General features: G+C 30.1%; 1 protein-coding gene across 5 annotated transcripts in view; it reads right to left on the bottom strand.

Moving 5' to 3' along the window:
- Positions 1-13,769, bottom strand: part of LOC134692312 (mutS protein homolog 5-like) — a 40,331-nt gene that overhangs the window by 15,775 nt on the left and 10,787 nt on the right. For all 5 annotated transcript variants that reach the window (XM_063552791.1, XM_063552785.1, XM_063552765.1 and 2 more), the window contains exons 3-16: positions 12,189-12,312; positions 10,407-10,487; positions 8,546-8,608; positions 7,649-7,770; positions 6,961-7,070; positions 6,657-6,692; positions 6,135-6,220; positions 5,724-5,769; positions 4,928-5,066; positions 3,342-3,404; positions 2,501-2,572; positions 2,137-2,193; positions 747-819; positions 130-239 (exon numbers count right to left, since the gene is read on the bottom strand). In XM_063552791.1, the coding sequence (XP_063408861.1) occupies positions 130-239; positions 747-819; positions 2,137-2,193; positions 2,501-2,572; positions 3,342-3,404; positions 4,928-5,066; positions 5,724-5,769; positions 6,135-6,220; positions 6,657-6,692; positions 6,961-7,070; positions 7,649-7,770; positions 8,546-8,608; positions 10,407-10,487; positions 12,189-12,312 (1,182 nt within the window). The remainder of the gene's footprint in view (positions 1-129; positions 240-746; positions 820-2,136; positions 2,194-2,500; positions 2,573-3,341; positions 3,405-4,927; positions 5,067-5,723; positions 5,770-6,134; positions 6,221-6,656; positions 6,693-6,960; positions 7,071-7,648; positions 7,771-8,545; positions 8,609-10,406; positions 10,488-12,188; positions 12,313-13,769) is intronic.

The raw sequence follows: 13,769 nt of genomic DNA, 5'->3' as shown, positions 1-13,769 counted from the left end.
TTAACTATACAAACAGACACAGAAGGGAACAAAAGCAAGTAAATACTCCTTAGAAAAGGTATTAATATACAAACAGATATAGAAGTGGACAAAAGCAAGTAAATACTCCTTAGAAAAGATATTTTATACCTGAGGTAGATATATAACATTGCATTCTGCTATATCTTCACTCAATCTGTTCAACTCCTCCTTAGCAACTTGTGTCATAAAATCTGGTAAACCGTTGTATTTTCTCTTCTCTATAAAGAAATCATATAATTATTTCCATATTACAAATGCAGTGCAATTTTACTTAAAATTCAATTTATGGCACATTTAACATGCACAAAAGTTCTTTATTTTTTATTCCAATATGATATGCATCTTTTGCTTTGTAAACAAACAAAATTATCAAATTATCAACAGAGCAGAATTAGAGATGTACCCATAACAATGGCTGTAAAAATTAACTTCCCATGTAAATTCATGTCTTGAAACCTGTGTGCAATCATTTGATTCCAATGCGTAAAAGATTGATTTTTTTTTTAAAACAGAATCTGCTCTTGGTGCATTAGAGTCCTTTTAGAATCGAAATTAATTTATGCAAGCCTTATGGTTTTTTTTTAATCATTTTCACATGGCCTCAGTGTTTGATCGCTATGTATTTGACAGGTTGGTTAAACAAACATCCCTTAATTATGTCACTACTCATTATCTTCTTTCAGTTGGAAACAAACATTCTTATACAAAATATAATAACAACATACTTTCGTCTAAATCTTCATCTACATTAGGATTAACTACAAATCTGTTCTGTACACTCATCTCATCAAAATCTACCTAAAACAAAACTTCATACTGTAAAAATAATTTCTTAAAATCAGATGATGCTGGTAGCTCACCTTATAATTAGTTAATTGATATATGCAAGGGTGTCATATTCTAACATATTCAGTTTATTATGAGTAAAGATCAGTTTTATATAAAATAAATGGGGGATGTGTCCATGGGACATAGATGATGCCCCTGCTTGCATATCATATAAGATATAAAGGGGGAAAACTGAAGAACATAAATCAAAGTGCTTGTATGCTCTGAAGGGTAAAGATTGTTTCATTTTTTTCAGTGAATGTTGCATTGAATTGGTTGTAATTAATGTAATTATTAAAACATATTTTTAAAATTAGAGTAATCTTCCTTTGTCCATAATTGTACTTGGTTTAAAATATTTTTTTAGATTGGAGTTATCTTTCTTTGTCCATAATTGTAGTTGACTAATTTTTAACAATTACATCATTGATTCTTAGAACAGATATTAGATTCCCTATTTTTCCATATGTAAAATAGCATAACTCTAGAAAGTTTGAAGTGACACCACCAAAATTTATCCTTTATCTTTGTGGTAGTAAGCATTGTGTATGAGTATAATAACATTTGGTTGTCAGAGGTAAACTAAAGTTAGTTTAAACATATTCATTTATAGTGGATTTGGAAACAAGTTTTGCAACTTATATGATCCCTTTCCACTTTGTGGGTGCGAGTGCTGCCTTGTAGAGGCATTAGCCTGCTCTTTTTGGAAATCTACAAGGGTTTCTTTAATGTGCAATAGATATGGCTCTCTCTTAACACGGGTCAGCCATTTATCATCCCCTTCCGACTATCATCATTTCCTCAAGACCATATTCACAAATGGTGTCAATGGAGAGTCTAATTTTGAAATCAGAAACCAAAATTCAGCATTTTTTTTCCTATGGAAAGGGGCATAACTCTGTAACGGTAAATGTAAAGCCAAGAACATTCAAATTTAATCTGTGTTTTATGGTAATAAGCATTTGTACAAGTTGGTTGGAGCAAACTAAAGTTAGAAAACAGAAACCAACTTTGGGATGTACGTAATGACTTACACAGGTACGTACAGATAGACAAGGGTAAAACTTAATGCCCCCTTCACTACAGTGGGGCATATAAAGAGTAGTGTAGAGCAATGTAAGCAAATTTTATTTCTTAAGACTGTTATTATAGTATTACAGATCTTTGCTTTGTGTCTCTTTTAGGTAAACTGTTATGTTACATTAAGCAGCAACAATATCTACAAATTGGAATTTTATCATGATTTCTGTATCATGGTTATATTATGTATAAACTGATTTAACTTACAATTTTACTTATCAGATTTGCAATTCTGTGCAGTTCCTCTCCAAATTTAAGAGACACCTGTAATATAAAAAAAAAAAGAAAGTTGATTACCGTAGTTATCATTGACTGGACAAAAAATCTAGATTATTTTTACAATCAATTTATTTCCTCAGCTAAAAATATGTAAGAAAATTTCTGTTATTGATTTCGGAAGGTTTACTTTACTGACCTATGTCATTTTATTCTTTAAAAGTAATTATTTTCACTTTTCAAACAATTCCTGCTCTTTAGGGAATATATACATATAGTGATGTATAAAGGTCTCCTTTCATGTAAATGGAAAGGGCTTAGACACAGAAAGTCATATAAATAAAACATAACTTACCTTTTTAAATATATCTATAGACTGTGACTGACTTTTACATAAGTCACCTATACTTATTGCATGGTATGTGGTCTGAAAAGATAAATCTGTGGGTTATTTATAGAACACAATCAGTCTATACAAAAGTAAAATATTTCTTATGAAGATATAAAACTGACAATAAATTCCTATTGATGTTGGGGCATAACAGAAATCTTACGTAAAAATAATGGTGATGACAATATGAATTGCAAATAAAAAAGAAGATATCTTCAGCACCGTTAAAAAAATATATGTTACTTTAATAGTGCTTTTACAGGGCACAACTTGAGTAAAGCAAGAATATGTCCATAGTACATGGATGACCCACTCGCTCTATCATTTTCTATGTTCAGTGGACCATGAAATTGGGGTATAAACTCTAATTAGGCATTAAAATTAGAAAGATCATATCAAGGGAATATGTATACTAAGTTTCAAGTTGATTGGACTTCAACTTCATCAAAAACTACCTCGACCAAAATCTTTAACCTGAAGCGGGACAGATGGACGAACGAACAAAAGGATGCACAGACCAGAAAAAATAATGCCCCTCTATTATTGTAGGTGGGGCATAAAAATAGCTAATCAGCACTACCATCTTACTTGTCTAAGACATTGCATATATAAATATTAGATATAAATTTCATAAAAGTCTGACAAAAATATGCAGACAAAAGGGCACCCACAGCATATTCATGACCCCCCCCCCCCCCTTTACCCAGCTTAGTTAGGTTAGGCAATTAAGATTAAAGTTTTGTCTAATAACAGTTGCTCCATTGAAAGTTATTGCATGCTAGAATTTGAAAGAGTCTATACATACTCTATAAAGAGCCTGCCAATCACCAATTGAAGCCTGAGATTGCTGCATTCTTGAGAGAACCCTCTGGAATATAAAACCAAACTAATGAATCCTAGTCATTATAACACAAAATTATAAGAGATAAGTTATAAAGCAAATGTTAAAGTGATTGTCCCTAATTCAATAACATTGTATTTCAATAATAAGCTTGATAGATAAACTAGTCACCTTGTAATTTTTGTTTCAAAGTCGGATTTTTAAGAAGCAGATAGTTTTTTTAAATGTATGAACATTTGCAATAAAAAAAGTATCAGCTTTTCATTTTGGCATGCACTTCATAATGTCCTCTTACAAAACAGCTACATGTATGCTTGATAATGTCAAATCAACTAAATATGCAATATTTGATTTACAATGTGAAAACTAAAGTTATCTCCCCTTGAATGGTTTCAGTTCTGTTTCCTTCAATTCAAATTTCAGTAGACTTGAAATCTCATCACTATTTCTCTGTTTCTTCATGTCAACTGATGGTCAATTCTACTGCCATTTAATGCTGATTCTGACTAATGCATATTTACAAAATAAATGTACTTGGAGGTCAAGAATCACATTTAGCAGGCCTCACTATTAACGTGTCAATTTTTAACTAATTGTACAGGCCCATAGCCAGGAATTTCCAAGGGGGGGTTCGTTGGACTCCCAAACTCGACTCTAACAGAACATTGACTTTAACACTGCTTATTTGTTTTCAAGGGGGGGGGTCGTCAGAACCCCCCGAACACCCCTGGCTACGGGTTATGTTGTAACATATTATTCAGATTCTTCAAATAATAATTGTGGTACAATTGAGTTTGTGTTAAGGCAAAGAGTTTTAAAATTTTGCGGGCAGTACATCGACTGAGCATGCACAAAATGTTAAGACACCAAATGATAATGGTTTTTGATTTAAAACATTTTCTCAAATATTGGCGTTTTCTGTGGATAAAAATTTGTTACAAAGACAAATTTAGGAAGTACAAAACATTACATTTATACATCATATCAGAAATATTTCCGACTTAGTATGGCTTCAGAGTTTTGACTCAATGAAAATGAAATAGGTCTCTTCCTTTAGTAGTATAGATTTAACAGTCAATTTAGTAACAACTCTAGGAAATTATCTATTACTGTAAATTCAGAACTTATTGCACAGTGGCGGATCCAGAGGGGGGGTTCCAAGGGTGCGCACCCCCCCTTTATTTTGGCCAATCAATGCATTTGAATCGGGACATATGTTTTGCCCTGGGCTAGCACCCCCCCTTTCGAAAATTCCTGCATCCGCCACTGTTGCATGCATTAATTATTGCAATTTTGTCATTTTGAACTAAAATGCGATATTGAGAAAAATCCTATTTTATTCATATAAAAAATTACAAAATGCAATTATTGCGATTATAATTGGGTCACATTTTTCGCAATAATAAAAACATCGCAATAATTTCAGAATTTAGAGTAATTTAGTATATCTCCTTTGAGAAACTTAAATATATATTCTAGATAAATACCTTTTTTGATGTAATAGACTTAATAATTACCTGTATATCTTTGACATGTTTAAGGTTAATTACCTGTATATCTTTGACATGTTTTAGGTTATCAGACAGAGCAGACACTATTTCTATGTTCCTTGGAGTGATGAAGAATGATACTGCATCATGGCGCTGCTTCAATACCGACTGATCTCTTAATGGCCTCAAAAACCACACCCTGTCAAATACAATTATCAAGATTCAGGCAGAGAACATTAGTGAAAAGCAATGCATAATTTGTTTATATTTTTATGTCCAATTTATGTTGCCGGTGGACGTTTCGTCCCCGAGGGTATCACCAGCCCAGTAGTCAGCACCTCAGTGTTGACATGAATATCATTTTTGTGGTTATTTTTGTAAATTTACTGTTAATCAAACTTTGAATTTTTAGAAAAACTAAGGATTTTCTTATCCCAGGAATAGATTACCTTAGCCCTATTTGGCATAACTTTTTGGAATTTTGGATCCCCAATGCTTTTCAACTTTGTATTTGTTTGGCTTTAAAACTATTTTGATATGAGCGTAACTGATGAGTCTTATGTAGATGAAACGTGTCTGACGTAGGAAATTATAATCCTGGTACCTTTGATAACTATAGGTAAAAGCACTTCATTAAGGCATTAATTTTATAATGTAATTTAACATTCAAACATTCAAACCTGCGGCATTTGTTTTCACCTGTCCTTTGTCAGGAACCTATTTTTCAGCGGTTGTTAATGTGGTTTATAAGTGTTTCTTGTTTTTCAGTGGATGCTGGTAAATTATCATTAAAATTATTTGCTGTCCAGATGAATTATGGAGTATAAACTTTAATTTCTAATTTTTTTTCACTGACCTCATTTGCCTGCTACCTATCTGTGATCTACACCTGTTCAGTATACCTGTGTAATAACACAAAATAAAATATATAGGAATGGCTTTTCAAACTTCACGAAATTATGGTTCATTAATCTGTCCTTGACTACAGAAAAAAATAGCTATTCCAGAATGATACGATAAATTTACTATTACATGAGATAGATTGGTGGAATAATATCTATGTACTTTTTTTCTGTGTTTTTGTTCTTCTCAAGAAACTTGTCTCCAGTTTGCAAAACTTTTAAAATATCAAGGATAAAAATATCTTAAAAAAATCAAAACAAAATCAAAAACAATGTAACTGTTATTCATCGATGTAAATTTTATCATCACCACAATGTACAATTTGATGATCTTGAAAACTCCAAAATAAGTTATCAGATAATACCAAAGAGACTGAGTCCTTCTTTTGCACCAGTTTGTCCTGATTTGTACACAGATGGGTGTAATTCTTTGTGGAAAATCTGCAAGGAACTGAAAGAAGAAAAAAAAGTGTATGGACCATAAATAATCTAACTTGTTTTCCAATCTAAATGAACCTATCTTATTGTAAAGTTTATGTTTATATTGTCAAAATACATTATTGTTTACACTGAATAATTTATTTGAAAAGTGTAAATTGTACAACATAGTTTGACAACTGAAAAGATTTTCTTTTTCAACATTTTTGGGTAATTATCATGAAATTCAACTTGAAAGTTTTTATAAAAAAATGTTCCCAGTTTTATATGTTATCCAGTATTCAAATCAGTCAAGGCTCACTTTTTTAAAATTGAAGATCATAAGTTTACTGTAATAAAACATGAGGGTTCATAGACCTTCTTAAAATTATTATATGTTTTGTGTAATAACTAGTTTTACTACCCAAACTGATTCAATGACATCCATCAATCATTCCAAAATCACTTACCAAAAAGCAATGTCATCTAGGAGAAGCTGGTCTTCCCTGAAATCAGAAATAAAGATTTATTTCAATAATTAGTTTCTTATATCTAGATATATAAACCTAAAGTAGTTTACAATTGTAGCCATCTTTGGACCTCAAATGAATTAGATTTTTTTCTGATATCCACCACTTATTTTTGATATTGTAATATGTCAGGTATAATGACTCAAACATTTTCCCCTATAAAATCTATCAGTCTTGACTTCTGTACTGTTTCAGTTTTCCGGTCTAATACAAGTACCTTAGCATCTGACAGGTCAAAACTTACAAAGTGAAAGTTTTTATATCCAGTACAGGTACTCTGACATCTGTATCCTCAAGTTCTATACCAACTCTCATTTTCTCCAGGTATTTTAACAAGCCTCCTGTTGCTCTGATCTGTAAAATTAAAGTGTTCACCACTGGTCAAATTATACCTTTGATAGAAAAGACAAGAAAATCTTAGAAACATTTGTCAAGACGTCAATACCAGTATAGCAAATAGATATATTTTAAATGATGTTCTCTCAATCAACAATTCAGAATTTCACACTATGGTCCTCATCTACAGAAAGTTGAATTTCAAATTTAAAACACTAGGCTTGGTTCTCTTTCTCTGAGTAGGAAGGCAAACTAATGTTGAAGCAGGTAAATTTGATTTATCTCCCTTTTAATCAACCACGATTATAGTTTGTCCTAGTGCTCTACAGTTGTGTGAAGTTACATAAATATCAATCCAAGTGTTTAAAGTAGTTGCATTTTATAGGCACATGGAGATATTAAATGCAGAAATGGTAATATGTATATACCCCACACTCCTCACCCAACACCATTTTTATTTGTTTTTGGGGGAAGGGTGGTGGTGATGGAGCAGTGGAAGTTCAAGAAATATAAACAAACTGAAAAAGGAAAGTGGCTGAAACATTTAATACAAAATGATTTATTTACTACAATAACAATATAACAGTTTATCATACCATACATTGATTATCAAATGGTACCAGTGACGATATATACAAAGTTCTCTCTGATTCTGTATAGTGCTTAGGGAGAGATGGCAAGTCGAGATTTAATATTCTTCTCTTACAAATATCAGCACCTGAAATTAAAAAAAAATCCTATCTCTCTATATCAATTTGAAACATTTATTCAATACTGATGTTGATGCAATTCTCATGAACTATTTTTACATCATGGGAGAATTGTCCTAGTTAATACAGTTTAAAAAAAAAAAATTGTAACATTTTGTAATATCAAACATTCACATTATATTACAGCAGATTTTATTGAGTGTGAAGTCAAAGGTAATATATTTGGTTAGCTTGCTTGTTAGCTGAACCGTGAAGTCATTGTTGAGTCAGGTAAACTACCCTCTTTTCGAAGTAGCCTAGTCTAACAGACAGATTAAATTGTTTTTCTGCTGGACTAGTCTACTCTTAAAGAAGGGCTTTTACCTGACCTAACAATGACTTCACGGTTCAGCTAACAAGCAAGCTAACCATATTTATTAGCCTTGGCTTCACACTCAATGAAATCAGCTGTACTAGTGTTATCTTATGAAGGTGTAGGTATTGTGGGTCCACCATGCATTCGTTTTGACATCTATCCTTCCAAATCTGTTAAAATATCATTCTAGGGAAAAATTCCCACATATATAAGATATTTTTGTATGTGCCATATTAGTTTCAAGAACATAATTTCATTGGTTGATGTTATATCACATAAAATCTCATTTTAAATAACCAGCATTAGTGGAAGTGAATTCAGTTAATCCAAGATGAATGTTAACATTTACTGGCTTTCTAGAAAATAAAAATATTATAAATTTATAAACTTAATGCAAAGCTAGTTTGCCATGTAATAAAACTACATACTGAAATCAATGCTGGGCAAAAACTGTAAAACATCTTCAGCTTCATCCTCTGTTTCCATAGTAACTATAATAAATTAAACAAAGTAAAAATAGGAATGATCTCAAATCCATTGTCCTATTACACTATTAGTATGTTGCAATATGTATACATTCTATTATAATCTTCCCTTGAACATGTAGGACTGAGATTATATTTTTGAATGCACATACAAATCGTGTTCTTCAATCTTTAATCAATATCTGTCTAGCTGCTAAGGAGTTTGGTTGACAATGCACATTGTCAAACAAATAGATAGACATAACAAATATGCAGGCTCACCTATTAATATCATTATTAAGATTAACCACTCTTACAAGGAGCTGAATGACAATGTCTGCCATGATTACAATTATGTTAATTTTGGTCAAAATTGTCATTTAGTGACAAAAACTCCTAAATAGAGAAAAAGATTTGACAGAGTTAGGGTCCAGCTGAGGCCAACCTTAGATTGCAGGATTTCTGTTCTCAATTTTATTGACTAACATGAAGGGCGTCTTTCTCATCATTTCTGGATTTTAAAGTTTCTCCCTTTCTTGTACAAGTTATGATTATTGAACAATAACTGCATATATGCAGGTGTAGGTCAAGTTTGGTTTTGATTCACCAAGTAATTAAAGAACCAGAGATTTTTGTTAACTTATGCCAAGTGATGATAATAGCAGTCTTGACCAGGTGAGCTAAAAATTGATATTTAATAATTTTAGGGGCAAAATAACTCTAAATCATGTAGTGAGAATTTCTCAAATTTTTACGGAAATACATCTTTCCACTTCACTCATTTTGCAGTTTACACTAAAAGCATAGCTCATATAGTTTTAGAACCGAAAATCAACAATCAAACTTATAAACTTTAAATATTAATTGAAATACATTAGTTTTTCAGTTTTCAGGTAAAAATTTCAGTACTACATGTATTTGATTTTTTTTTTATCTAATTTGTTTAGTATTGTGACTTCCTTTCTCAAATAACATTGTATGTTTACGTAATAAGTTTAAATGGAAAGCAAAACACTTACAAAACCACAATTAAAATAAAAGTTTTAGTTTTTAAGTGAAACCAAACCGTATACTGAATAAATCTAGTTTTCTATTGGCCATTAGAAGTTTACAATTAAATAACCATTATTTAGAAAATTTTAACAAATTTAGAAATCAATCTAGTTCATTTCTACTTAAAAACAGCTCTACTATTGGTAGTTCATTATTTATTTGATTATTTCTTTTTTTAAATTCAAGCAGAAATAATCCAATATGATTGTGTTATACAGTTTGATAGATGACCTGAAGACAGATACATTGAATTTTTAATTGTTAATTTTGCATATATGTAGATGTTAACATATGTAAAACCAAACCAGTTTTACATACATATAAGGAAGTCAGTATATTGATTTACAACAACCAATTACATATATAGGGAAATAAAGTTTCCTTTGAAGTTTGTCTATTTATTAGAGGAACTTAATTATTGTAGCCTGTAGTTGTTAAATCTATTACAGGAACTTAATTATTGTAGCCTTCAGACTTTGTGAAACAGAAACTGATAGCCTCAGGTTTCTATTCCCTTTTAAAGTTGTTAAAAACAATAAGGAAAAATTAAAAAGTGTATATATGATTGATGATCTTTAAACAGCCAAAATATTTAGCACTAGAAATATGTTTTTTTTTATTATCAGTTTTAAATTCATCAATTTTAGCATGTCTGAGTGTCTGTTTTGGAGGGAAGTCTTTCTTCAAATTTTACCTTTTTCATTACGGGAGCACCTGTTACTCTTTAATATAAATGTAAAACATTGACCCCTTCAACACCTATATAACATACCTATAGGCTTGAGTGTTTTAATCAGTCTGTCATCTTGTTTAGAACTCAGTACAACGATCACAGGATTTATCTGTCGTATCACTTTATAATGTTAAAAAGATACATTAATATGTATACAACAGAAGGAAATACATACAATAGAATATAGCATGTTATATAAATGAAAGAGAAAAAATATCACTAGAATATAATATATTATCTAAACTACAGAAACAAACATGTACACTGAAATACATCTCGAACTCAGTTAACTTCAAAATTTCATGAGTGAAAATTTACTCATGTCATATAATTCATAGTATATTAATTTGATAGTACCCTTACTTTTATTCAAACTTTTTTTTTAACAAACAGGAAAAGCTTTGTTTGAAATTCAAAAAAGAGCCTTCCTAAAAGAAGATAGGACTACACCAAGAAAGGTTATTGGATGCGATTGGCTTTTGATTATCTATTTGACAGGTTCAAAGGGAGTTTGAATTAAAAAAAATCATTAATTTCCTAATAAATTAATTTCATCAATCTTTTGCAAAATTTCAGCATAATGATTTAGAAAAAGGAAAATACTTAAAACAAAACCATAAAAAGAATCACAGAGATGAATTAATAAATATATATGGATATAGAGACATGTTTATGACAAGGAGCATGTAACACCACAAGCAGGTACAATCAAATGGGAGATAACTAATGATCAATTTCTATTATTAGTAATAAAAACACTCATAGTTATTTCCCCTTTTTGACAAAATTTCAAAATTGCAAGTGACTAAGATTTTTCAAATTCAGTCATTTTTCTTGGCAATGATGAAGTATTATATACTTTTATTTGAGGAATTTGCTACATGTAAAAAATTTACATATTTTGTATCAGATGATGAATCACGACTTCATTGACATCTGTCAACAAATCAATTTACCTTTAAATTTCTGATTCATTAGTAATTTACAAACAAATTGATTTTACTACTTCATTAATCTTCTATATTATAAATAAAATCTGATCTAATTGATCAAGGCACCACCCTGGAATTACCATTTTATCATTGGACTGAGTAATATCAAAATTTTTAATTGTACTTGTAGTAAAAAATAATTTCATTTTCAGAGATTACTAAACCAGAAGTAATGAAACCATATCACTTGAAAATTAACTATACATCTTTACATTCCTTTCAGTCAGATTGATTGACATAAATTCTAGGAAATAGTGTTAGTTGGACCCCTATCCACTCACACTATGTATAAAACTAGAGGATCTAAATAAGGGCCATGTTTAGTAAAAATAATAATTAAAGGTGAGAAACTTTATAAAGAGTTAAGGTATCTTATCTCGCTGATCAGTTTTCCTTCAAAAGTTTCTATTCATCTATTATAGCTTTCAAAAAAATGACAAAAATTGGTAAAAAATTGTCATTAAAGGGCGATAATTTAATTAAGGAGTCAATTAAAGATTTCACTCTTACTAACTTATTTGTAGATTTTGTCTTACTGTTCATTTTTGCTTAACACAGTTTCTGTCCATCTATTATAGTTTTTTATTATAGTAGGCAAAAATAAACAACTAGGATTCAGCTTTTAATGATTCAGTGATGAAATAATAAAGTTAATATAAGAAGAAAGTTTCTAAATATTGTCACTATTTCTAAATATCTTTTCTTTAATGTGTGTTCTTTTTTTACATATAGTAATTTGCAATGAAAACTTATATAGGCAGTATGTCATCCATCATCTGGATGAAAAGAGAGATTTAAGTGGTTTGGATTAATTGAATGAGCTTGTTACCTCGCTGTAACAGAGAAAAGTCGTCATGTTCAATACTGTCCATCATCATATGTATCTGTGTGGATTCTATATCATAATAGGCCAGACCAAGTCGTCCACCTTGCCAAAATATACTCATATAAATCTACAAAAATAAATATACATTACATACTAAAACAAGATCTATGACACCAAAATCAAATCATAAAATTTATTCATTTCAAAATTCTTTCAATAACAAAATTCCCAATCAAGTGGCCAAACTAAATAACCCATTTGTTATAAGAATATTTGTACAAATAAGTATCCTGTCAAGCATGCTCATCTAAATACTGGTACATAAATAATATGTACATGTACATCAGAGCAGTTCAAACAAAATTTGAACACAAATAATCTACTTTAAAAGGATTTTAACAAAGCCTTGTTGTAATAGAGAGAAAAAGAATTATGTAGGTCAAGTACATGTTTTCTTTTCTTATTAGGCTTTAAATATCTGTAGTATGATTTTTTTCATTACAGACATGGAAAGCTGTTTGTGCCACATTTTGATACAATAATAAATCGGCTGTAAATTACTGAAAACTTCCCTAGTTGTGATATGTGGGATTATTTAATGAAGTGTATCAATTTTAGTGTTAATCAATCTTCAATACTGGGCAGTAGACAGTAAAACACTAACTTGTAACATATGTAATTTATTCACCCTTCTTTCATTAAAGGTTCCTTAAAAGGTGTATTGTTTATTATACGGTACTGTATATATTGCATGGAACAATTATTCTAAATCATTTTTATTTTTTTTATTGTGGTAGGATGGAGTTTTACCTTTGACTCTTGTAAAAATGGGTGAAATATTAGAATTTGAGTTCTTTTTAAACTGTGGTAGGATGGAATTGTACTTTTAACTAATGTAAAAACAGGTGAAAAGTTACTATCTGAGGTCTTTTTAAATTGGGATGGGATGAAATTGTACCTTTAACTAATATGTAAACACAGGTGAAATGTTAGAATCTAAGGTCTCCTTCTTTAAACATCCTTTTTATTGACCTGGAAATATTCCTTTTGAATAGTTTGTGAACATTCTCTCACATGAAGGAAAAACTATAAAATCTTATACCAAAATTTAACTATTATAAGAAATGCATAAAATTATAAACTTTTAAATTCCTGCCAATAGGTTTACAGATAAAAACTTATATGTATTTAAAATGAGCTTCAGAACATGTGTTTACTATCAATCAGCAATGAAATCACCTACTGGGACTTACTAGAGCATTACTTATGCTCCATATAAATTTAAACTCATAGTACTTTTAAATTGTCACAAACAATAAATTATAAGTTTAAAAATTAAAAAACTTTAATAAATAATTCATACTAAGTAAACCGGATCAGGTTTTGTTTATTTTCCTTCCTATCTATATTCAGTTGTTATTAAATTCATTTTATCAGATTTTCAACAAATTTAAAGTGTTTTTCATAGTCCTGGGTCAGGAATTTTAGCTTTTTTATCTATGCTTTTTAGTGGCAATGATAATTCAGGAATAAATTTTAAAAAAAAATTGGTTGTTTACTAATATTACTTTCATTTGTTATATT

This window comes from Mytilus trossulus, chromosome 1 (genome assembly GCF_036588685.1).
Source record: "Mytilus trossulus isolate FHL-02 chromosome 1, PNRI_Mtr1.1.1.hap1, whole genome shotgun sequence".
NCBI lineage: Eukaryota > Metazoa > Mollusca > Bivalvia > Mytilida > Mytilidae > Mytilus > Mytilus trossulus.
This window is presented reverse-complemented; position numbering and strand designations above follow the sequence as displayed.